This window comes from Talpa occidentalis, unplaced genomic scaffold, assembly GCF_014898055.3.
Source record: "Talpa occidentalis isolate TD23 unplaced genomic scaffold, MPIMG_talOcc4v2.1 talOcc4.7, whole genome shotgun sequence".
In the NCBI taxonomy this organism is placed as follows: Eukaryota; Metazoa; Chordata; class Mammalia; order Eulipotyphla; family Talpidae; genus Talpa; species Talpa occidentalis.
In genome coordinates this window covers 7,083,883-7,110,548 of record NW_023605083.1, presented here as the reverse complement: position 1 = coordinate 7,110,548, position 26,666 = coordinate 7,083,883, and the positions used below count along the sequence as shown (strand labels likewise).

At 39.0% G+C, this 26,666-nt stretch overlaps 1 protein-coding gene across 9 annotated transcripts in view; it reads right to left on the bottom strand.

Moving 5' to 3' along the window:
• Positions 1 to 26,666, bottom strand: part of MAPKAP1 (MAPK associated protein 1) — a 192,935-nt gene that overhangs the window by 105,400 nt on the left and 60,869 nt on the right. For 8 of the 9 annotated variants that reach the window (XM_037491959.2, XM_037491961.1, XM_037491963.1 and 5 more), the window contains exon 5: positions 10,107 to 10,279. In XM_037491959.2, coding sequence (XP_037347856.1) covers positions 10,107 to 10,279 — 173 coding nt within the window. Of the gene's footprint in view, positions 1 to 10,106; positions 10,280 to 11,261; positions 11,425 to 26,666 lie in introns of those variants that run through there. The other variant, XM_037491962.2, reaches the window with a different exon arrangement.

Sequence of the window (26,666 nt, the reverse complement as noted above, 5' to 3'; positions counted from 1 at the left end):
GAAGAAGACCCAGGAAGAGCTTAGGATGAAAGAGGCATTTTATCAAGATACAAACACTGGCATTTTTTAATTGAGAAGAAACACTGAGAATCTATTACTATTATGTAAAAATGTTCAGTGCTATAAAGAGATTAGAAGAAAAAGTACCAAAAAGTTTAAAAACATGTTCACTTCCATTTTGCTTTCTTTAGAAAATAATGTTTTTTTTTTTTTTTAAAAGATTTATTTTATTTTTTATTTTATTTTATTTATTTATACATGCACTGGGTACAATCAGAAGCGCGGGAGGGTGAGAGAATTCACCAGAGCCAGAGCAGGGAGCAGAGCAGGCAGAAGGACCGAAGTACACTGCTGAGGGGAGCAGCAGGCGGCAGGAGAGGTCTGCGCGCCATGTGGGACCCTCCTCCAGTGGCCGGGGAGCAGCCGGGGATCAAACCGGCGTTGCAGAGGCTGCGGGCAGCTTCGCAACCCAGCACTCAACCGCTGCGCCACCGGGGAGGCCCTAGAAAATAATGTTTTTTGATAAGGGTAGTATGTGCCCACTGTGAACAACTTAGAAATATGGAGTAATGCAGGAGGAGTAGGAAATCCCTCAGTTTACTACACAGAATCACTTGTCCTAGAGATTGTAAGCACTGCCTGCCTTACCCACATGCCCTGCTGATCCCTCCGTGGTCATGTTCTCTACATTCTGCAATTATGGAGGAAATGACCTACCTACTCCAAAAAGGTCTTGCAGAATTAAATGACTTAATTCATCACACAGAACCTGGCATGAAGGATTCTCATTTTGCCAAGATTACTGCCATAGCTCTTAAGCTTCTATTTGCACAAAAGCAGATATAACTATCTTACTATCTCATGGAAGCATGAGACAGAGAAACGTAAAAGTCCTGTTTTTGAGTCACTATCAGAGAGGAATGATCAAAAGACATGAACAAGGATAGGACAACTGCAACCACAGGAAAAAGCTTCGTGTTGAGTTGACATGAAAGCAGCAGCCGTCCCTTTAGGGAACATGAGGCTTGGGAAAGGACTAGAAGTCTGAACATAAATGGCTGCAAAACTGAGTCTGTTGCCCAAAAGAGAGACCTTTGGGGAACACATATCTATCTCCAAACCTTGAATGAATACAATGAATTGAATTACACATATTCATATTTCATTAAATAATGGTAAAATTTTTCATTAGAAAAATTTATTTAATTGAATTGTTCACCAATATTCATTTTATATTCAAAGGCCACTATGGCTTTTATGACAAGAAAGAAGCGTGTAGCCCATACATAGTGGTTTTTAATTCAACATATATGAAAATTCAGGAACATTCCAGGAAGCATCCCAATTATGATCTGACATGTTCACTATACATACTCATCAAAATTCACTCTTATCTTCATAAAGTGCAAAACATACTTAAATATAATGATTCAAAACATACTTAAATATAATGATCAGAAAGATAAATGCTTATTGGCTTTATTTTTTATGAAAAATAAAAAAGCATGATTCCAAAATGTCCAGAACACTCATTACACGGGCTTTGCTGTTTATTTTGAAGACAGAATCAATATTAAGTCTGTGTCAGGCATGAGAAGGAGAAAGGAACACTCTGTGGATTGCAGCACAGTTTTTCTCTTTGAAGCTAGAGGAAAGATAACTTTTAAGACTGTTAAATATTTCCTTCCCTCTATAACAAAACCTCCAAGAAAGGAAAGTAAAAACTAATAACATGATAGGGTTTGTCAAGACATAGCAAGCTCATACAATATTTAAATCTAAATTTTCTGGAAAAGGCCCATTTATTTGAAAGTGGAAGAAAGACATTCGTATAGTTCTGTCTGAGCTCCTTTTAGCAGAGTCTTTATTACTGTGTTTTCAAATTCATCAATTTTTCTTTTGCAGTGTCTAATCTTATCTAAGGTGGTTTTCATTTCAGATACTGCACTTTTCACTTCTGTAAGTTTCATTTGGTTTTTCAAAAAAAAAAAAAAAAAACTTCTACTTCTTTCCTCTTCAAGTTCATGTTTCCTTCTCCTGATCATACAGAGCAGGTTTATAACCGCTACTTTAACATCCTTGATTGCTAGTTCCATCACCTCTGGCATACCTGGAAAGTCCTCCTTTGTAATACTCAGAATCAGGGATTCTTCAAACAAATTCACCTGGCAGGAGCCTAAATTTTAGAAACTCATGAATTCTCCCTGTAAACATTCCCTTTAATCCCACCATCAGAGGGATCTTTGAGAAACACAAATATGATAGATATGGCCACCCCCTGCTTAAAATCACTATCTTTAGTATATATAACAGAGCCCATTAAAAGCACACGGCTTCCATAAAGCTGCTCTGCAACCCAATCTGCTCTGCAACCCAATCTCCTGCCATCACAGGACGCACACAGCCTAGGCTCTCAACATACCAACTGTTTATAGCACCTTGGTCAGGTCACACTACTGTTCATACAGGCTCCTCAGCCCAGAGGCTCCCACTGTTCCTAATTTGTCTCGCTACCTTTGAGAGATTTAGTTCAATTATCATTCTACCTGGAAGCCTTTCCTGACATTCTTCCCACCCCTGCTCAACCCAGGCCTCTATCTTCAGGCAGAATTCATAAAAACCCTTCTCTGTATGACCACAGCATTCTGAAAGTCCACTATTATAGCACATCTCAATGACAGCAGAGCTGAAATTGTGTAATTTCCATCCACTAGTCTGAATCTTGAGGTCATAACCTTTACTTTATGACTGTTGAACAGCTAGTGTCTCAGATAGTGCCTGGGATGGTACACATCACTCACGCCAATGATTGCTGAATGAATGACCGTAGAATAAAAAGATGGATGGATGGAAGGAAGGAAGGAAGGAAGAGGGGAGTAGAGAGGAAGAAAATCTCAAATGGTTAAAATGTCCCAGGTGCCATCATCATGAGAAGAGCTTCATTTCTTTGATTTCTTTGTATAACATAGTAGTTATGAGCAAGGGATCAGACCTGGGTTTAAATCCTGACACCGCCACTTGCTAAATATATGATCTTGGTCATTTACTGAACTTCCCCACCCTCAGTTTCTCCCCTGTAAAAATATTATAATCCATGTGTGATTTATAGAGCCCTATAAGGTGCTTAGCATGGCACATGACACACAGCAGTACTCCAAAGTGTTTGTATCTATCAACTCATTAACAGATGGTAACTGCCACTTGGGAAATGTTGATAATGGGCAATCTTTCTGTCCAGTTCAATGAACAAAGTGTTTGTAACAACTCTTCCCAAACCTTCATTGATCACCTAGACATATGTATCTCTAAGCTGAGAACATCTAACTCAGTGATTTTTAATAAGTAAATGTTTGTGTACAGTTAGAAGCTTGTCTTCATGAATACTAAAGAACGGCAGAGTTGCAGAATTTTAGTCCAGATCACTGAATGCTCCTATGTCCTTTCATCCATCCCACAAATTATTTATTGAGCATTTGCTATATTTTAAGCACTGTGTTATGGACCAGGGGATACAAGCCAATAAAATAGATTTGGTCTAGCCTCCAACACATTTCTGTCCTACTGCTTATAAGACTTCTTCAGGTGGCTATCTCTCAAGTAATTTCTCCCTTCATTATATCCCAAACCAGACTTATAATTCACCCCACTCTGAGCCTATCTCTTCTCTAGGATACCCCATTTCAGCACCACCATTCAACAGTTTTTCAATGTCCAGACTTGTTCTTTTTGCTCATCCATGCAGAAGACTTCAATTGATATCTCTATGCAGATGACCCCCAAACTCACATTTTCCAGCTCATATTTCTCTCCTCTAAACTCCAAACATGCACATATAAGTGACTACTTGATAACTTCTCTTAGATATAGCAAAGCCATCTCAAATTTAATAGGTAGAAGATCAAAATCGTGCTGCCTCTCACTGTCTTCACACACCAAAAACCAAGCCAAACTCAGACTTCCAGTGCTTAACAGAGGGCACATCAGAATCTAGGCAGTCATCTTTGATAACTGTCCTCTCCCATACTTTCCATATTGAATTCACCACTAACTCCTGTGAATTTTACTTCTTAGCATTTCCAGAATTTGCCCACTTTTCTCAAAATCCACTGGGGCCCTTGCCTACCTCTCAGTCCCATTTCTTAGTGCTACAGTCACCCTGGTCTTCTTAGATCCTTGGTCTTTGACCACAACATGCTTCTTCCTGCCACACTGTCACTGCCATGCAGTTTCATCTGCTGGGAGGCCTCCCCTGCCCAAAGTCTCTCTATCACTTTCTCAGGGAATGTCTCCCTGGCCTCCAGGCTAGACTCAGACAAATGGTCTCCCTTTCCTTGAGAGCACTCAATTCAGTTTAAAGCAAAAGTTAATTTCGTTATTTGAATCATTTTCCCATCCCCCTCATTGAATTGTGGAATTCATGAAAGACTCCAGTTCCACTCACCACTGTATACCCAGCAAACACTGGTATATAGCAAACACTCAATAAATACTTATTGAATGCATGAATGAATACAAATAACAAGTGAAATGAACCAGTTACAAAGTGCTATTAGATTTGATAATTTCTTCTCAACCAAACTGAATTTTTTTTTGAGTGCAGCAACTACATTTCTCTTGTTCTCCACTTTATCCTCAATTTCAAGGACCTGGAACTTGATAAATATTTGCTGAATGAAAGAATGAAGAAGGACTTCAGCCTTTGGGATTAAGCAGATTATCAAGAGAAGAGTGGGAAAAGCGTTTCAGACTAAGGAAAAAGCAAAAGCAGATATGATGTCAATGTCGAGAAGGAGCTAGTTAAAAACGTGAAGTGTTAGGATGAGAGCAAGCTGGGGGTCAGAATGGGAAGGGCCTCTTAGGTTGTGTTATTTGGGTGAATGGTTCTCAGTGATGGCTCTAAGGTAACCATTAGCAGCAACCTAGAAATGGGGAAGAGTAAACAGAGGTGAGCATGTGGATAACAAAATATAAAGACAAAAGAATTCAAATTGGAAAAGATGGTTAGAAAACACATAAGGTCAAACATTCCTATATACTTTCACAAGTTCACAAGGGCATCAGTGTATCACAGCATAGTGTAATTACTCAAGTAACAGGTTTTCTGACCATCTTGCAATTTGAATTATTTTCCCTTTATTTTTTGCTATCTCTAAGCCCACCTGTTTTCTCCTATTTCTAGATTGCTACTCACTGAACTTATTTTTCTCTTTTATAGATGAGTGTTACTCAAAAGATACTTTCACTCTTGAATTTGATGGAGAAATATAAAGAAATGTTTTTAAAATCTCCTAAGTGAAAAACAGCCCCAAACAAATACAGTCAATAAATCTCTGACAAAGTAGTAAAGGCAATTCACTGGAAAAAGGATAGTCTTTTCAACTAAGAGTGCCGGAGCAACTAGATTCCATATGTAAAGAAAAAAAAGGTTATCTAGACACAAAATTTATGCCTTTCACAAAAATTAACACAAAATGGATCACAGACCAAAGTATAAAGAACAAAAAGAGAATACTTCTAGGTTACATGGAAGAAAATCTAGGTAACCATGAGTTTACTAATGATTTTTTAGATAGAACACCAAAAGCATACCCTATGAAGGAAAAAATTGGTAAGCTAGAGTTCATTAACACTAACAACTTCTACCATGCAAGAGATGTTACTAAGAGATTGGAAAGAGAAGCCACAAGTTGGGAGAAAATATTTACAAACAACATATCTGATTAAATATACAAAGAACTTTTTAAAGTTAACAATAAGAAAACAATTTGACTTAAAAAATAGGTGAAAGACCTGAGCAGAGTTCACCAAAAAGAAAAAAACAGATGGCAAATAAGCACAGGAAAAATGCTCAACATCTAGTCACTGGGGAACTGTGAATGAAAATGATGAGATATCACTGCACACCACCAGAATAGCTAAACTCTAAAACACTTACAAAACCAAATGTGGCAAGAATGTGGAGCAACAAGAACTCTCACGCAGTGCTGATGGAAATGCCAAATGGGGTAACCACTTCGGGGCTCCTTAGAAAATCTAGCAACTGTGTGTGCAGGTATATGCCTAAATGAACTGAAAACTTATATCCACACAAAAGCCTCAACATCAGTGTTTACAGCTGCTTTATTCATAACTGCCAAGAATTGGAAGCAACCAAGCTGCCCTTCAACAGGTGAATGGAGAAACAAACTGTGGTATATCCACAGTGGATACTACAATGGCGTATTATCCAGCAACATAAAAAAAGAGCTATTAAGTCATGAAAAGACATGAAAGAAATTTAAATATGTATAACTAAGTAGAAGAAGTCTGTCTGAAAAGACTGCATATTGTATGACTATAACTGGCTGATATTCTGGAAACTGCAAAAGAATAGAGACGGTAAAAAGGTGAGCAATTGCCAGAGGGGAGACGTGACTAGATGAAGCACAGGGCATTTTTAGTGTGGTGAAACCATTCTATATGGTACATTCTTTGGAAGTGTACAATATAGCAAATGTACTACACCAGTGCAAATGGTACTAATGGGGGGAAATGAGGGGCACAAAGGAGATAAGTGAAAACCCTGTATTTGCTATGTAATTTTTCTATAAATACCTGAAACTAGTCTTAAAAATAAAGTCTGGGCCTCCCTGGTGGCACAAGGGGTTGACTCAACCTATGAAGCAATCTGCAGCCTCTGCAGCACGAGTTCAATCCCCAGGCGGCCACGGAGCAACCCACATGGCACAGCAGACCTCTCCTGACTTGCCCACTGCTACCCTCAGCAGTGTGTTTCAGTCAATCTGCCTGTTCTGCTCCCCACTCTGTCTCTGGTGAATCCTCTCACCCGCCGCACCTCTGGCCTCTACCTTAGCTCTTGTATGCATAAATAAATCTTTTTAAAAAAAAAATAAAGTCTATTAAATTTTTAAAAAGCTTACATGTAACATGCTACATAACTAAAAATGAATCAAAATAGAAAAGAAAACCAAGACAATACAAAAATCAAAGCTTAAAACAAGTTGACTAATATGAAACCAATTTATCAGTAGTAAAAATAGATATTAGGATAAACTTCCTTAAGAAAAGACAGTGACTTAGATTGGGCTAAAAAAAAAAAAAACACAAAACAACTCAACATATCTAAAACAAAAAGACAAAGGTAGAACACTAAAGAAAGATATATTAAACAACTGCAAATAAGGACATGGGCGGGCGGGGCATGAGCTGGGGTGGGTGGGTAGCTCATGTTACCAAAAAAAAAACCAACAAAGCAAAGGGCAGAATACAATATGTAAATAAAATAGGAGGTTTTTGATATTAAAAAAAGGAGGCACAATTCACAATACAACATGCAGAAGTCTTTTGAGCAATGAAATACATAAAGTGGAATCTGTTGAAATCTCAAGAGAGTCTGACAGAAACACAAGAAAATGGAAACTTGAATTTACTTTTCTTAATCACCCATAGACCAAATGGAAAACTTAAGAAAATAATAGCAATTAAAGATGTTGATTTAATAAATTTATACAGACTTCTGTAACTTACAGGGAATGATTTTTTCCAGAACCAATGGAATCTTCATTTTTAAAAAATCATTGTATAGTAAGTCCCCAAAATTAAAAAAAATCTACAAGCAGAAATTTTTATTAATTTCTAACTGAAATTTTTATCCTTTTTCTAATCAAAATTTAATAAACATAAATCAATATAATGAAATGTGAATTTAAAACTTCTATATATTGAAATGATGCCATTTATTTTCTTCCAAATGTTTAACCTACAATCAGAGCATCAAAGTAACCAGGAAATCAGCTTAAATATCACATTCGGATCTTGCTCAGAGTTAGCAGGCATAAGAGAAAAGAAGCCAATAATTACAGTCAAATTCTTCATCCCTTCTCTGGGGCCAAAGCCTACTACCAGACAGTCTTCAAGGCACAGAGACAGGAGAACAATATTCTTAAATAAATGGTTTTCTTGACAACCAGACTGAAACTGAGGAAGGCTCACCCATGCCTCTAGCAATTTGGCCCCACGTGAATGAAGAGCTCTTCCGCAGAGCCAAGCTCCTGGAAAAGATCAAATAAGGATCTATTCCAATACTGAAGGACAAGCAGGTACAAAAGAAACCGGGCGCACGCTTAAAGCACTTCTACATTGTGTTTAAGTGTGACAGCTGCCCTGAGAAAAAGCACCTGTGTAAACTGGACTATTTGCTTTTTTCAGAAAATGTCATTTTTTCCTAAAAGAGCAACTGATAAGCTATAGTTACAAAGACTTGGGTATGTGGTAACCATGTTTTGTTTTTGTTTTTTTAATGATGGAAGGAGATCTGTCTCACTGATAAAATTTAAACCTTCTAGTAACACTAAGAATTTTGGTTGTATACACCACTGTGAGCTTCATAGCTCTGATACTTAGACTTTGCTGGTAAGAATGGTGGTGATAGGGCCTCCCCGGTGGCGCAGTGGTTGAGCGCTGCGTTGAGAAGCTGCACGCAGCCTCTGCAGCACCGGTTCGATTCCCGGCTGCTGGGCGAGGGTCCCACATGGTGCTCAGACCCCTCCTGCCGCCCACTGCGCCCCTCAGCAGTGTATTTCATCGGTCTGCCTGCTCTGCTCTCCTCTCTGGCTCTGGTGAATTCTTTCACCCTCCCGCGCTTCTGACTGTACCCAGTGCTTGTATAAATAAATAATCTTTATAAAAAAAAAAAAAAGAATGGTGGTGATAATAAATCTGATCTTTTGATACTGGAGTCAAGAGATTACTGGGTTTAAATATAATTCTGCCACTTATTGTCTGATTTAGGAAGGTTACTTAGCTTCTCTCAGCTTTAGTTTCCTCATCTATAAAATGTACGTCACAGCTCAATTCCTGTCTTTGTTACCTACTAGCAGTGTAACCCTGGGCAACTTTCCTTGCCTCTCTTGGCTTCAGTGCTGGCACGAAGAAATGTTTTAGTACCGAGCACTGTGCCTCCTTTCCTGTTTTCTTGCTTCTCCTTCATGCTGAAAAGGGACAACACCATAGGGTTGCTGACTCAACCCTTTTCTGAGCCTAGGTGGTATCTTGGTTGAAAAGGCTTTCATTACCACAAGAGCAATAAAGATTATCTTTATATCCACAATTTATTCAGGCGAAGTAGAGGGCTATGTCAATAAGAACTTGAAAGAATAATTTTATGTGCAAATTTAATGTACCTAAAGGCTGGGGGGAGGAGGGGAGGCCGGGAACCTGACAGCTGACTGGCCCATGCACACCCTGAAAATGTGAGAGAGAAAGTCTCTGTGAGAATTCATTTTCAGAATCAAAGCACCCACTGTATGTTGCCGTATTTCAAGCCTAATCCTGGGAAAAGCACATAAAACTAGAAGAGAATGCCAGTCACATAAGAAATTCAAGGACTGGAAAACCAATGCAACAGAGCACAGTAATGTTCAAGTTATGATGTACAGACATAGAAACTCTACCTTTAAGTGCTGTGTTTTTAATATAATTGTTTAATGAGGAACAGAGTCTAGTTATTGAGAGAAAAATTGAACAACTGACTGTTGACAAAGAAAACTGTACTGCAGACCAAAAAGGAAAGAATGCAAAAACTCTGGCATCATATAGATTGGGAATCAAATCTTGGCTCTGTCATCTCCCACTGATGTAACCCTTCAGCAATGAGATTCGCTGACCCTGAGTTTCCTCTCTGCAGAATAAGGATCCAAATGCCCACCTCACAGAGATCTTGGGGACCCAGACAAGATTATTAGGTCTGGAGTGCTCAGCGTCTTGCCCAACTCATGGTAGGATCTAAACAAATGTAATTCCCCTCCCAATAACCTCTCAAACCTCTGGACTCCATTTTTGACAGCAACATGAATAAAAGGTTTGGTAACTGTTACAATGCATTTCCCCACCTCTGAATTCACAAACTGACCAGAGTCTATCATGCAAGCAAAATCTCTGAGATAAGCCTGCAATACAGAGGCCCACGATCTGGTGAGTGACCTGACCTTGATCAATGTGGATACCTGGTTCCCAGGCCACTGCCAGAGAGACTGAGCAGACCCAGAGCATAGCAGAGGAGGCAAGGAGACAGTCACAAACTAGAGCAGCCAAAGAGGAAGGATTACTTGAGCTTCGGCTCCCGTCCTTCACTTGTGTACTGCCAACAGATGAGCCCAATCAGGTCCTGTACCCTGGCGCTGGCCATGGTCACCACGGTCATTGGCAGCAGTCTGTCCTGGCTTGAGTGCAGGGGGAGGTAGACGTCGATCTTCTTGGTTGCCGTTGTGCCTACATGACCCTGTGGACAGAGCACATGCATGAGGGTAAAGCACACAGTCATGGCCTGCAGACCCTCCTGGGCCATGGAGACTGCTCCCTGGGGCCTGTGGGCAGCACAGTCATTCCCCATCCTTTCGCACAGATCTCCTTACGAGCCTAGAATGGTATTAAAGTGGAAGCACTGTCTAGTTTCAAGGTTTTTACTTTTTCTTTAAATTTCATTTTCTAATGACCTAATGTGTGCAGCTCTGCCACGAGTAAGGTGAATGAGTACGGTAATTAAAACGGGCAAATTAGAGTGGAGAGCAAACCTGAAGTTTGGTGTCAGGAGACTTGCTTTGCTACTTATTCGTGTGACCCTGGAAAAGTCACCATCAGACCCTGGCATCAGCCATCTGAAAGTTGCCACATCATCCTTAAGACCTCTGGCTGGCTGCATGGGAAGTTGCCATACTCTCTGAGGAAGCATTCCAGCCTGCAGCACTGGAACCTTCAAGGGTTTATCTTCTCAGAGACATTGGGACGTTAACTCCATTATGCAGTATATCTGTTTACTTCCCTCATGTCACTTGCACTGAAGTTCAAGGTTCCCTATCTTCCTTCACTGCCCTAACAACCATACCCACACTGCTTCCATATCCCCAAGCCCACCCTCTTCCCTCACAAACTTCCACTCGCCTCTAGAACTCCTGTGCTAATCAGCAAATGTCCATATATCCTCCCCCTTTAAAAAAAAAAAAAAATCTCTCCCCATGTCTTTGCCTAAGTGAAACCTACTGGTTACCAAGGCTCCTTCCCCAAAAGACCAAGACTGCCTTGCTTTTTTTCTTTTTAGCCTCTAAATCTTCAAAGTTAGGAGGGGCAAGGTAGACCCTACTATTTGTAAATGACTATTTCTCTTTTCTTGCAGAAATCCCCGTGTCTTTGAAGCCCAAGCTATCAAATACACCACCCTTCCCCCTTCCCCCTCCCCCCACCTTTTTTTTTTTTTGTCATCCAACCTTCTGGTCATTCTCCTCTGCGCTGAAGTTAAGCTCTTGGATCATAGTTTTCTTTCCCACTCCAGCTCCCCTCATCATTCTTGAGAATTTCATCTAAAGGAAAATCCATGCAATACCCAAGGATCTCCATTCCTAGAGCATATCCTCCCCAATGCCTCTCTAGAGAGAAAATAAGAAGATACCCTGCCCACTTCTCCCACGTTCAAGGCCACAGTGGGCGCCACTCTCTAAGTACTACAAAAGGCTCTTTCTCATTATCTTTGCATCCTCTAGTGTATGACCTTGAGAAAGTTATTCAATCTCTGGTCTTTCATTTCCTCATATCTAAAATGATGACAGGATCTAGCTAGCAGAGGACTCTTGCAAGGATTATTATTGTTACTATTAATATTATTCAAGCTTTAGCCCACGGAATACCTCTTCAGAGAAACCTTCCCTGATAATCCTATAGAAAGAAGTCCCGCTCATAGTTATTCTCACACATAACCTGTTTATTGCCTTTACGGCATCTATTTATGCATTTCTTCAGAATATACCTTTCTCACTAGCCTCTCAGGTTCCATGAGGGCAGTCATAAAACTGTCTGCTTTATTTACTACTCTCTACACAATAGCTAGCACTGTGCCTGGCACAGAGAAAACTCTCTCCCTGCAGAAAGAATGCATGAATGACTCGAAACACCACCAGGACACATAGTAGGAACTCAATCCATGTTTGTTTCTTCCACATTCCCTCTTGCCCTTCTATGACTCTGTTTCCTGGTAGTAAATGAGCAACCACGTGGTTGTCTTTAATACGCTATAACTCTATCATTCTAAGGTGGGAAAAAAATCAGAACTAGGGCAAGGAAGTATATAAAATGAATTTAAAAAGCAGTTTTAGAATAATCCCACTTCTCTTATACCTCAGCATCTAAGATTAGAACCATGATTTTTTTTTTTAACTGAGTCTTGTATCTATGTTGTAAAGCAAATGACAAAGGAAAACCTACACAATGTGCACACATACTTTATGTACATAGTGCACGTGCATACACGCACACACACCCATGCATGTTTTTCAGCTTAGGAATAATCATCCCAATGACTAGCAAGAACTCTTCAAACAGCAAGTGTTTTGACCTTTTCAGTCAGTAAAGGGTTAAAACTGAAACAGTGGAAATCTGGAATGAATTTATTGCCCTCTTATCACTCTCTTCTCAACCTCCTTTTCAGACCCAGTCCAGGTGCTTGTCATTGTTCTCCTTTCAATTCCTCCTCCTTTATCTAAAGAATTGGAACTAAAGGGCTATACTGGAATCACAATGTCTCAAGATATAAAGACTCCTGAGATGACAAATGTGAATGTGCTTCATAAACTGTCAAGGGCTTCAGAAATTCAGAGCAGCATGCTGGACAGAGTCTAAGTTTTGAAATCAGATCCATTTCTATTACTTAAGCCTATTACACAGTCACATGAAGCCAAAGATGCATGCTGTGAGGAGCCCTAATAATAATACTTCTAACAAGAGCTAGTGTTTACTTAAAGCTAACTGTTAAGTGAGTTCTGCTAAATGTTTGCCTAAATCATCTCATTTAATTTTCACAATAACACGTAAGAGGTAGAGTTCTATATCATTACCCAAATATTACAGATGAGAAAACTAAAGTTTGCAAGGCTACAGTCATTTCCACAAGATCTCATAACCAAAGTGGAAAGTCAAGACTCAAAAGCATGTCTGGCTGACTCCACATCCTCTAAGCGGTAATACCTTCTTTCCCTAAATTAACTCTAAATGTCATCAGTTTGCACTCCCCCCAGTCTTGAAATCTTGAAAACTACTTCCCTCTCCCTTTTCTTACCAAGGATTGTTAGGGAATTGGACTCTAAGAAACTCTGGTACTGCAGCTGGCTGCAAGATGTCACCCCTTTTTGAGAAGCAATAGCAGGCAATGCTAAGGCACTCTTATGAATTCCTTTATCCTCGTTCATAGTGAAATAGCAAGTGTAGGGAAAACCAGGAGAAAAAATATGGTAGATACTTATTAAATGAATAAAGCACTTTATCTTTTTAATCTTCTAATTCCATCTTGAGGCACTGATGATGGCAAAAAGTACCTTGCACAAACACTGAAATTATATATTTTTTAATAAGAAGCCTCTTCTGAAAAAAACTCAAGATGGTGGCAGTTCGCTCTAATAGTCCCTGTGTTGCAATATTTAGAGGGAATCAACTAAAACATAAAGCAATCCATCAACATAATAGAAAGAAATTAACTTGTAAAATAAAAAAAATACGGTGACCAAAGGATTAAAAGTATTCATCACACATCAAGGCAAGCAATATTCCACAGACCAAACATCTAACCCTTAAAAGGCAACTAGCAACCAACGAAGATCATGTTATGCAATTTTACTACATGGCAACTTATGTGTTCCACAATACACAACTGGAAAATGGAGACACAGAGGAAAGAGCCAGCACAGAGCGAGGACACTTATACATTGACAAACATCCACCAAAACCCCATTCTGCACCTTGAAGATGAAGTCAAATGAGACACATGTATTATTTTTATAATTAGAAACAAAGAAGTAGATATTATAATTATGAACAAAAAAAGAAGATACAAAAACTACCACACAGGGTTTAAGAGTGATAAGAAAAAAAAAGTGGTAAGAAAAAAAGAGGCTCTATTTTGAAAATATAGCCTATGTTAAGGCATCCAGCAAAATTTTATTAAGAACATACCATATGCCAGATGTGCGACTGTTAAAAAAGTAAGTTGAAAATATAACTTAGATAACTTCCTAAAATAAGTGAAATAATTTTTATCAATAAAAAAAACCACAATGAGCTGACAAATTTGGAGTCTTGGACAACTGTCTCTCGAATGGTCTCTAAATTAAAGAATATCCCTAATTCAGGTTTTAAAACAAAAGTACTTCTTATATCAAAACTATCCCTCAATACAAATGCAATTCATGAAGAACAACTAGACTCCAGAATTCGTATCACACGGCCTCTCCATGACTAGACAGCTCTGCAAATGCGGCAAAAATCTCAAACTCAACACATCCAAGCCCTACCATCTTCATCAGCTTGACTTGCATTCTATGTTCCATCGATTAAGGCTTTGCTGTCTACTCTGTCACTCAAGCTAGGGATCTTATCTCTGTCTGCCTCATCTACATCCAAATGCCTCTGAAACTTCCCTCAAATCTTCTTCCTTCTCATCCTCACAGGCACATAGACACCCCTGCAACAGTCCCCAGAGTAACTTCCTCTCTCTCTCTCTAACCTCTCCTGTCTCCAAACCTTTACCTCCTTGCTGCTATTAGTGTGATTTTTCTCAAACTGCTGGCTCTCCACATCCAACTCTAACTTGGCAATTAATACCCTTCACAATCTTATTGTTAAAATGATATGAGCACAGGGTCAGCCGAAGCCAGAGCTGAATCCTGACCCTGTCACTTTCTTAGCTGCTAGACCTTAGACTTTGGACAAGTAACTTCATCTTTGGGAACTTCCATTCCTTTTGGAAAGCAAGTAAGATGTACATAAAGTGTCTAGCACAGAGTCAAGAAATTTACCTCCTCTTTTGTTCTTCAATTCAAATGTCTCCTCTTCTAAGAAGATAGAAGAAGTATACATTAATTCCCTTTTCTTTGCCCCCATAACAATTTCAATTAGTCTTGTGTTTTTATTTTCTTTCTCTACCCACCCTCACCACATCCTTTCCACTCTCTCCTTCAGCTGTGACTCGCCTAACGGGAAAAATTGTGTCCATTTTGTACTCTTGTAGGGCCTAACAAGCAGGGGTGTGGTGTTATCTCACTGAATTGAAGGCACCTCTTAGATTAGGAGTCAAGATCCACCCACCAGACCCTATCACTTTTCCCAGATAAACTGGCTAGACTCTTCTACTTCCCAGGCCCTGTCTCAGGAGCCCCCTTTCTTCTCTTAAATATTCTCAGTCATAACACAGGGCTTGACATAGTTATATGTACATATCAATGAAAAGATTAACATTGATTTAACACATATTTTTAAACACCTACATTATATTTTAGCATATGGAGGTACTATCAACCTATCCCCCATTGTTAAATACGGATGTTGTTTATAATATTTCACTATTATAAATTATATTCTCATAAACATGTCTTATATAAATGTCTATGCATAAGTTCCTAGGAGATTATTGATTCAGTCAAAGACTATGAATGCTGTGTGGCTTTTGATATGTACTAGAATAGCTTGCTCTTTTGAAAAGTGCCTTCATGCCAATCATGAAATATCAATATCATGAATTGAGGTCAGTTGATTAGTTCATAAAACCTAAAAACAAAAAAAAAATGCAACAAATACATAGATTGTGAACAGATACAGAATTGAAGTATGAACATGGTATGAACATGAAGTATTGAACATGGTGATGAATTAAAGCATTATCTATACCAGATATTTTCCTATCATACTCCATTAATAAATATGTAATTCACTATCATAAAATTAATTTCAAAATTATATGTTTGATAGTTTCTAAAACAGGGGATGCAGGAAAAAAACAATAAATGGCATGCAACTCAAAATAATACTGAACTGAGAAAACACCTGTATCACAGGTTCGCAGATGTAGACTATAACCAAAGCAGAAGAACTAACAAATCACCACAAAATTAGGGTTTATGAAAAATGTGGTTACTGGAGGAAGAGGAGGAAAGGTGATCAATCTGATAGTGGAGACAGAATTTGGGTTATGGGTAAGGCTAAGACATACATAAAGGTGTGAAGCTGTACTTCTGCAATTTGTCCAGTATTGTTAATCAATACAATTTTATTTTAAAAAAGATACACCACTATCAAGTGAGTTAGCTGAATTAAATCTTAAGGACAGAAGGTTCCGCTAGCAGAGCTACTTAACATCAAGGTTAAATAACAAATTGAATATCAGATCTCAAAACTGTTGCTAAGTGTTCAATTTCTCGGCCAAGGAAAAGAAACCAAAAGGATACACAGCTTGGCTTCTGCAATTAAAGAGACAAAAAGCAGGCCGCATTATTCCATTAGTCACAACTGCACGAGCAGATCATTATATGTAATGTTAATGTAGAAATAAATATATCAGCGTATCCAGACAATGTAATAATGCAAAATGATTAAGGGGTTATTTGTAGTCTTCAAAAGTTAAAATTCTTTTAAAGGAATGGCTACTGTTCACTCTACTAGTGCCTCCTCTGCAACGGCCTCAACAAGGACCAACAATACAGTCTCCTATGGTGCCCAGATTTGATGGGAGGGACCTCAAATTATCATCAATCTGACGATGTTAACGGTCTTCATTTGATGAGACTAATTATTTCAAACAAAATCTGGCCTAAAGATTTAACAGGCATATGCCAGGTTTAACGTGTATGAGAAATAAAGAGGACAGCTACATGAGGAGGGGAAAAAAAAACACCAAATACCAGAATTGTAGTGTTTTGTTCTCAATAAAATGCTGGTGTCACAGGCTCAAAGAAAGGACTCGCTTTTTTACATTCAAAATGGTAGCACTGAATTTATGAATAGACTTTTGTATAAGGTTCGATGACAAATTCATTCAGAGCTAGGGGTTTGGCTTTGTAGTGCTATCTTAACCCTCAATAAATCTGGAACGCTTAAAGGCTATTAAATTAACATTTCCCTGATCTGGCACCTGTAGTCAAGTTAATTTGTCAAAAACATTTCTACAGTTTGTCACCGGACACTGTATTTTCTGACAAGTTAAGTTTAAAATAAAATTGACAAAATCTCATTAATTTCCTCTGAATCACCAACCTTGGTTCCATTAAGCTTTTATTATTAAGAACGTCAACTGTCACTCTTTCTTTAACAAGGTCAAGTTCTGTTCTGGGTACCTCCAGGATCCTTATTATATTAGAAGAAGCTAGTGGAGTCAGTTCAGTTTGGTGGCTAAAAGCAGAAGTTGTGGCATCAGAAAGACCAAGTTCAATTCTCTACAATACCACTCACTGTGTGTCCTTGGACAATTTTATCTAACCTCTCTGAGTTACTATTTCTGTGAGCATTACAGCAGTACCTCCTCCTGAAGTTTTTGAAAGGAATTAATGAATTATACACTAACTTGTTCAGTCCCAGTAAATGCTTAAGTAATGTTGGTTGTGGGCCTCCCCTGGTGGCACAGCAGTCGAGCGCTGGGCTGTGAAGCTGCCCGCAGCCTCTGCAGTGCCGGTTCGATCCCCAGTCACCTGCGAGGGTCCCACAAGGCGCGACAGACCTCTCCTGCCATGCCCGCTGCTCCCCTCAGCAGTGTATTTCGCTAGTCTGCCTATTCTGTTCCCCGCTCTGGCTCTGGTGAATTCTCTCACCCTCCTGCGCTTCTGACTATACCCAGTGCTTGTATAAATAAATAAATAAATAAATCTTAAAAAAAAAAGAAATTGTTGGTTGTTTAGTAGGCTCTTTCCAAACCCCCATGCCCGACCCCCTCCAGACCTTTTTTCCTACTTTTAGATTCATAGACATGTTTTTAAGAAAAGAAAAAATTTTATTGCCATTCATAGACTTTTTTTTTTTTTTTCATTCATAGACTTTTAAAATGGTAAGGAATGTTAGGGGCCAGCCCCTTTAAAACATTTCCACATTTAAAACCTTTCTTCTTAAGTAGACTCTTTGCTTCAGTTTCTTGGGCAGTTTTGACAGCTAAAACATGTTCATTTCCATTGAGGCACAACCTCTGCCAATTTTACATACTGATCTTAGTTCTAGCCTTAGGAAATTGAAACAAACCCACCTCTGATTTCACAGACACCCCTTCATATATATCTGAGGACCTCAAACAAAATAACTCAGTTACTAAGCACCATGGAATGAGACAGATTATAATTCTTTCAAGAGTATAACACAGTATAGAATATATCATTTCCACTAGCTTTTCTTAGGCTAGTGATTTTTGTAATTTTTCTTTCTATAATATCTATGGTAAATGTAAATCTATAGTCCTGGATCCAAAACAAAAAATGGAGTTGTTGCGCTCTGGAAAGGTTTTCACTATTCGAATAAATCCTCCATATTTTTATGCTCTGACAGAGTAATTTTGCATTAAAAAAGATCAAAGTTATTAATTCAAACGATCCAACTGTTATTAGATGAAGTTTAAGTAATAAACTCAAATAATTCTTTTACTTCAAGATAGCAACCGAAAAGAGTTGCTATCAGTTGCATGTTCAAATATAGCTTAAAAAAACTTTACAAATCAGGACAGTGGGGGATTAAGGAGGAAAGAAAAAAAGCCTAGCTATCCTAATCAGTAATTATAAGCATTTTCTCAAAGTCTTAAATTCAGAAAGGGGTTCTGATACTGCCAGTTTCCAGCATCATGGGCTATACTTGCAGTCTACAGAACTAGTCTGGACCCTGGCCCTGCCATGCTGAGCTGTGCAACCTCAGGCAAGCCCATAACCTCCCTGAAAGGCAATTTCCTAAGCCATACAACAGAGATGGGACCATCTACAACAACAGAATGATGGGAGTATAAAGCCAAAACAAAGCATATTTAAAGGCTCTGTGAACTGTAAACTTTTATACAGTCAATTATTCCTTCATTATCATTACTTAAGGTGGTACTCAGACCTGCCAGGTTTTTGTATAAAAGGTTTCTTCAAACAAACATGATGTTAAGAAGCTGACACATTAGGGGAAGGTCTCTATCTCAATCATCAAAAGCTAGGAATCCTAGCATTCCCCTCTTCTCCAGCCTCAGGATAGTTACAGCACGTACCAGAAGGTGCTCACACAAGTACAGTTCAGCCATCTTAAAGCATAATAGAATGTAAAGTGTCCATTTTGAATTTTCATTGCCATTGTGGGATTCTTTTAGATCATTAATGTTACATAGCACTTTGCATTTAATTATACAAACAATGGCTTCTACAATGATGATAATATCAGGGAAAAGTAATTTGCATGAACTAAGCCCCATCACCTAGGGTAAGTTTAGAAACCTCTTCATTATTAAATCATTTATATAATAAAATCAATATGCTTTAAAAGTAAAAATAGGTTTTTTTAAAACCATAAAGAAGAGTTACATGTTTTAAACTCTATCAATTATCATAATATAATGAGTCTTTTTAAAGATTTAATATCAACTTTTAAAATTAAAACTCAATGGAGAATGTGTACTTGGCTCCATTACTAGATGATGTATAACTAGAAAAGGTTACAGCATAGCCATTATCATCCTCCTAAATTATATGGAAAAATTTGGTACAACCCTCCAACTACCCCAAGGACAGTTTAATTCCAGGGGTAGTGAAGTCTTTTAAGAATATAAAATTGCATAAATATTGAAAAAATTATTCAGGTACACATATCATATTTATTTCCTGCAAGGTTACACGATTGATTGAATATTACAAACTTTTTAAATGTATATACACCAATAAAAATTCTATTTTTGTGCCCTTAATTTTAAAGTTTTTAAAAGCCCACAAATTTCTATACAGTAGTGGGTTCATGACTTCTATCACTTCAATATTCAAAGTTCCTAAATTAAAATTTTTTACTGAATCACTATTTAGTAAATCATAAAAACCTCTTAAAATTAATCTTTCATGCACAGCTAGCTTATCCAAAGTTAGAATTTAATTAGATGGCCTTGGCACAAATGGGCTTACTACTTTATTTGCTCAATCAGTGAATGTCTCTTCAGTAATTATAATTAATTCAAGTCCCTGACGCACCTCCTAGCAAACAATGTAAAAACATCAGACAAAATGGAAATAAATAGCTTTACATTTCTCCAATTACAACATACACTTTCATCCTCAAAGTGCACATGTGAAATAACTGAGATACTGTGTCTAGGAAAAGGCCACGCAAGAACCTCTGGTGAGAGAGAGCACCCCTGGTAACAGAGAAAGATGCTTGTTTGCAGCAGAAAATACATTCACACATCCTGGTTTTTGGTGTTGAGTTTTTTTTTTTTTTTTTACATTATGAAAATTATACAGCTGCAAAGAGCCAACAGAGAAAGTTTACATTTAACAGTGTGCAAGTGAATGTTGAAATATAAAAAGCAGCAAGAAAAAGAACTAAGTTATTATTTATTTAAAACAACACTTCCTTTCGGGAAGGATCACTTTTAAATACATAGAAAATTTACAACTGAGAAGCAGTACAAAAAGTCTGGCTCTCGGGCATTTATCCCACATGTTTCTCAGGGACACTGAAAAAGAAAGGAGTAAGAGGCAGAAAACTTCATTATTTAAAACTGAAGGGACAACAGGATCCACCGGATAAAACTGTTAGTATTGAGTACCGTAAAAAAATAAAAAGCTCTCTGCGTGTCATGCCACTCAACGCGTAATCAGCCCAGCAATACAAGGGAAGCTAGCCAGAGACAGTGCTGATAGCGTGATGGGGTGAGACCAGGCAAAAAGAGCACATCCTCTGCACAGGCCTTTGTGCATGTACCTCAGTCCTCTCTGCAACTGGCCGGGCACAACTGCTGACTGCCATTTATGGGGTATCCTAGTACTTTCTCTCATGCTCAATAATGTCAGCAATGCTACCAAGCACTGTCTTTTGAAGTTGAGGAATGAGGGCCTCCCTGGTGGCACAGGGGTTAAGACGCAACCTATGAAGTTATCCACAGCCTCTGCAGCATGAGTTCAATCCCCAGCCTGCCAGGGAGCTACCCACATGATGCAGCAGACCTCTCCTGGCTCTCCTGCTGCTCCCCTCAGCAGTGCTTTCGGTCTTACTGTTCTGCTCCCCACTGTCTCTGGTGAATCCTCTCATCCCTCCACCTCTGGCCTGTACCCCAGTTCTTGTATGCATAAATAAATAAAAATCTTTTTTAAAAATTAAAAAAAACAGTTGAGGAATGAGCAGTTCCCTTAGTAGACTGTTCCAAATCTCTCTATTAGGGGGGATCATGGTTATAACGCAAGTCTATCCAACTCTAAAACCCTATTCCTGTGGTGAGTTCCAGTCCGAAGAATTCTTGGGTAGGTCTGAGTATCTAGGAAAGGTCACAAAGGTTACTGGTTCATGTTGTAGATGCTGTCTCAGAACTGGGTTCCCCGGAAGACACCCCTCTGACTGAGGCCCCACAAGAAAGGTCTGAGATGCTCCTCTAGTGTTATACACACTCGCACTCTACAGACGGAAATGGCTGCTACCGGAGAGGGCGTCCGGGTTTCCTTGCTGTTGGGCACACAGCAGGGACTCAATAAATCCTCACTGACTGTGTTTCGAAGGTAAAAACACAAAGGAACACCAGTTCCTTGAAGAGTAAGCAGAACTCTCTACTTATGTTTTCAAAAAGCAGTGGTCAAGTACCAACTCACAGGCCCTAGAGAATCCTTAGTCTTGGATTAAGAGTCTGATCGGTAATTGTGAGGTGCATCTGTTACTAAATGTGGCTACCCAGGTGACAGTACCCAAATGTGCTTTGATAATGACAAAGAAGGAAAATAACAGTTTGGTCCTTGGAGAGATGGGCAAGCAGTATATGACATCAACATGGCATTAAGCTCCAACACAGCTGAAGGTCTGGTGAGACAAAAAGGCCCAATTCTCAGGTTGCGATTGCAGGGTGCGATTCTCTGTGGAAACGGGCAGCATGAGACCTGCTCACTTGCAGAAAATTGACAAGTCACTAGGGTACCAGGGTCTCTCGGGTTTCTCCTCAGCCCCCTGGCATTATTTTCCTCATGTTCATCCTGAGTCTCAGTCAGTCCAATCTCCTCTGAGGTCCTAACTAAACCAGACACAGGGAGAGTCGGGGATTTTATCTTATTAAAATAGATATGGCTAATTTGTCTTTTCAAATTCATTTTAAATTAAATTGGATTTCCTCGGAAGGCTGCTAGGTCAGTTCCCCTGCTGCGAATGCAGGACAAAGGTTAATTGCACGCCCTTCACCAGCTCCTCTGCTCTCCTGGGCAGGCTCTGATAACCTGCCCCCAGAGGTGGGGAAGGCTTTGGTTTATTGGGCGATAATGTTGCCATTAGAACCATTTACCATTATGCCAAGAAACATTTTATTTTTTTTTAACTAAATAACAAGATATAATAGCAATAACAAGAATAAAATGCAATGATGTTCCAATTTGATGGTTAGTTCAGCTAAAACACAAAACCCAAAGAAAAAGGCCTAACCGATTTGCTTCTCTGAAAGGCCCCACTAGATACAAAAAGTATACACCCTCCTGGAGTAAACTGTTTTCTGGCTCCAGTGTAAAATTCCATTAACGTTTTCACTTAATTTATCTCATTTAAACTGTCTATGTTCATGAAAATTTAACCCACTAATTCCCTGTTATACAAAGCATAACAAAGTATGAATATTTAAATACAATGTAAATAAAACACTTTATCAATTATATTTTTGTATTCTAAATTAGTGACTTCACTTAGCATGTCTGCCTTGCACAGCACCACACTATTTTTCAATTAAAGGTCCAGATGTTTCAAAGGCTCCAGTAGGCAACGGCAGTTATGAGAAATGCTTTATCTGCATTGTAATCATCACCACCACATCAGCTCCAGGCTGCATTAACATACTCATGTTTTATTCCAGCTCCCCATATAACAGAGCAGGTAATTATACAACACAGCAGAGAAACACAATCCTAAGAGCTGGACAATTTCCTTGGAAGCATCCACCTGAGCAACACATTTTCATACATGATCTTAAAACTTGGGGGGACTGTTTAGCAGACACACTGACTATTCAGAATAAATTATTTTTAATAATAAGAGTGAATCACAGACATAGCAAATTTAGTTTCAAATGCTATTAAAATGCAGGATGGCCTGCATATACACGTTTATGTATACTGAAAATCCACTAGAAAGTTTGCATATATAAGAACCACCATTAATTATTACAATCTAAACCAGTTTATCTCATTTCAATGTTAGTGTCTTTGCTGAAGAACTCAGTTCTGCCCTTATTCTTACTATGCAAAAATGATACTTCACCTGAGCTAAGATCGATCAAGTATAGCAATTACCCCTGTGACTATTCAATAAAAACAGAAGGGTAGCACGAAATGGAATTCTGACAGCTGCAACAAAAACATTGTTGCATTTATTATTTAGTTAATTAAATGACTCCCTTGCCCCAAAATGAAAAAGAATAACACATTATAAGAGATAGTGCTATGCTTAGTAAATGCAGTATAATTCAATGGGAAAATATAGTTCCTTGCTAAGAAAAACTAACAAATTAAGTATAATTTAAAACTTATCTCCAAATATTTTCATATTTTGAATATTCTAAGAGGAGATACCTGAATGAAGATGCGACTCAAAAGATAAATGCCTTTACAAATATTCAAACCTCAGACAGATCAAATCCTAGCTGGTTAGACTTCAGCACCTGAAAGCAGACAGCTTCCGTTCCTTCCTGAAGGAACCTTAGGTGGAACATGTTTAATACATCACCATGTCACTTTTTAATGTGCCCCAATCTATTAACCACATGGCAAACTAACAGGGATTTTTAAAATATGGGTTTTATGGCTTTGTGCTGGTGATTAATTAAATAAATAGCCACCATTTCACAAATCATACCTCTAATTAGTCTAAAACAGACACTTTGCATGCACTGGCATTGCCGCCATCTGAAACTCACAGAAGGGCAGGACTGGTGCAGCAGGGCCTTATCTCTGTACTCTGGAGCCCACTGTAGCAGGCTCCACGGCTGGCATCCCACCCTGCCACCCAGAGGCAGAGGTGCCATCTTCACAGGTGCTGCAGTCAGCTGGAATTTGATTCCAGCTGCTCAGAAAAGATGTTCTCCTTAATTATCCTCTCACCCTAAAGGAAGCAACGGAACAACAAAGGGATATAGTGCAACCGCCAGCTGCAAACAGAAGAGGTTCTACCAACACAGTTCACATACAGTGAACAGGAAAGTGGCTTCCAGTTTTCTAGTCTAGGGATAGTAGGATCCTAGGTCAAACAGATTTCTTTGGAACTCAAAATATGTTCCCATTATCTTTAACACATATATTAAGCAATTATTTCCAAATCCTATTATTTAAAAGAACACATTCAAAGTTTAAGAAGGTCATTCTTTTTGAAATTGATAGAAATTCAATCTAACTTGTTTTAGTAGCATATTTTAAAAGATGGTAATTCCTTTGAAAGCAAATTAAACCTAGAGATAATTTTTAGTGCCAAAAAAAAAAAAAAAAAATCAAATGGGAATATCTCAAAAATCCAATTTCCTCAGGAAATACATTAAGTATTTCCCCAATCTGAGTATTTAAACTTCGCTAGGTATGTTGAGAGAAAGAGAAAGAGGAGGAGAGGGTGTTTGAGGGAGGGAGAAAGGGCAAAAGGTGGGCCTCCCCGGTGGTACAGCGGTTGAGTGCTGGGTTGCGAAGCTGCCCGCAGCCTCTGCAGCACCGGTTCGATCCCCAGCTGCTCCCGGCCACCAGAGGAGGGTTCCACATGGCGCGCAGACCTCTCCTGCTGCCCACTGCTCCCCTCAGCAGTGTACTTCTCCTGCTGCCCACTGCTCCCCTCAGCAGTGTACTTTGGTCCTTCTGCCTGCTCTGCTCCCCCCTTGGCTCTGGTGAATTCTCTCACCCTCCCGCGCTTCTGACTGTACCCAGTGCTTGTATAAATAAATAAATCAATCTTTTTTTTTTTTTTTAAAGGGGGCAAAAGGGAGAGGGAGTAGGGAAGGGAAAGGGGAAACGATTCAGCTGGTGGAGCCCACCAACGTATGCCACACATTATTCTGTAAAAAAGGCTATCCTCATGTTGCTTCATGAGAATCTTTCAAGAATAAGAGGAAACGAAGTATTGTAGGCAAGACCAGGAGCCTGAAGCAAGACGGACTAAAGGGACCAGCCATGTAGTTTAACTAAGACATATAATCCCACTTAGCCTCAGTTTCCTGAGGAAGACAACCAACATACAGGTGTTTTTTTTTTTTAATTCTTTTTTTAAAGATTTATTTATTTATACGAGAACCGGGGTACAGGCCAGATGCGCGAAAGGGTGAGAGGATTCACCAGAGACACAGCGGGGAACAGAACAGGCAGACTGACTAAATACACTACTGAGGGGAGTAGCGGGTGAGATGGGAGAGGTCTGCCGTGCCACATGGGACACTTGCCTGCCGGCTAGGATTGAACTGGGATCAAACCGGCACTGCAGAGGCTGCAGACAGCGCTGCGCTCAACCGCCTGTGCCATGGGGCAGGCCCAAGATATAGGTGTTTTTTAAGACTGCTTGGAGTTCAACTGTTGTTCAACATGGTGGCTAATATTTATTAACCACTTACTCTAGGTCAAATACTATTCCTTCCATTGGCCATCGATAATACTAGCTTATATAATCCCCAAACAAATCAATTACAAAGTCCACTGTTCTCCCCATTATACAGATGAAATGGAAGCATGGAGAATGAAACAATGTGCCCAAGGTCACACAGACAATGAAGTCAGGATGCCAGGGCGGAGTGTCTAACTGCAGAGCTTGCATTCTTATTTATTAATTAAAATTGCCTGCCCACACTACAAAGTTGCTTGTTCTGCTTTTAAGAAAATGATATGGGTGGGCAAAGGACTCCAGAGAGATTTATGAATGGCCAACGAGCACATGAAAAGATGCCCAACATCATTCTTAGTAGAGAAATGCTAATCAAACTATAATGAGATACCATCTCACACTCGTGACAACGGCTACTATCAAAACCCCCAGCAAACAGCAAGTGTTGGCAAGGATGTGGAGAAATTGGAAATCTTGTATACCCTTGGTAGAAATGGAAAATGGTAAATTTGCTACATAAAATAGCATGGACATTCCTCAAAAAATCAAAAATAGTGATTCCTCTTTTGAGTACAAACCCCAAAGAATGAAAAGAGGATTTTGTTTTTTATATATGTATTATTTTTACATCGTTGTTCCTCTCAGGAGTAATCCCCATAGAATTCCCACCATCAAGTCACTTGTGAACTGTCACTATAGTCTCTTGTGCTCTTGCCTTCCTTGTTTTGATCCCGCTCCCTCCCTGTCCCCTGATGAATATCTGAGATTTATCTTTTGCTTGCTAGTACTGTTTCTGTTTTGCCTTTTTTTCTGATCCCTTGTTTGGTTTCCCTATATTCCTCCTATAAGTGAAACCATCTCCTGTTTTTCTTTCCTTCTGACTTATTTCAATGAGTACAATCCCTTCCAGATCCATCCACGTTGCTGCGAATGGCATGAGCTTTTTTGACTGTTGGATAGTATTCCATTGTGTGTGTGTGCGTATATATATATATATATATATATATATATATATATGTATATATCATACATATATATATATATATCACATCTTGATCCAGTCCTTAAAGAGGGTTTTGATACACTCATGTTCATAACAGCTTCATTGACAATAGTTA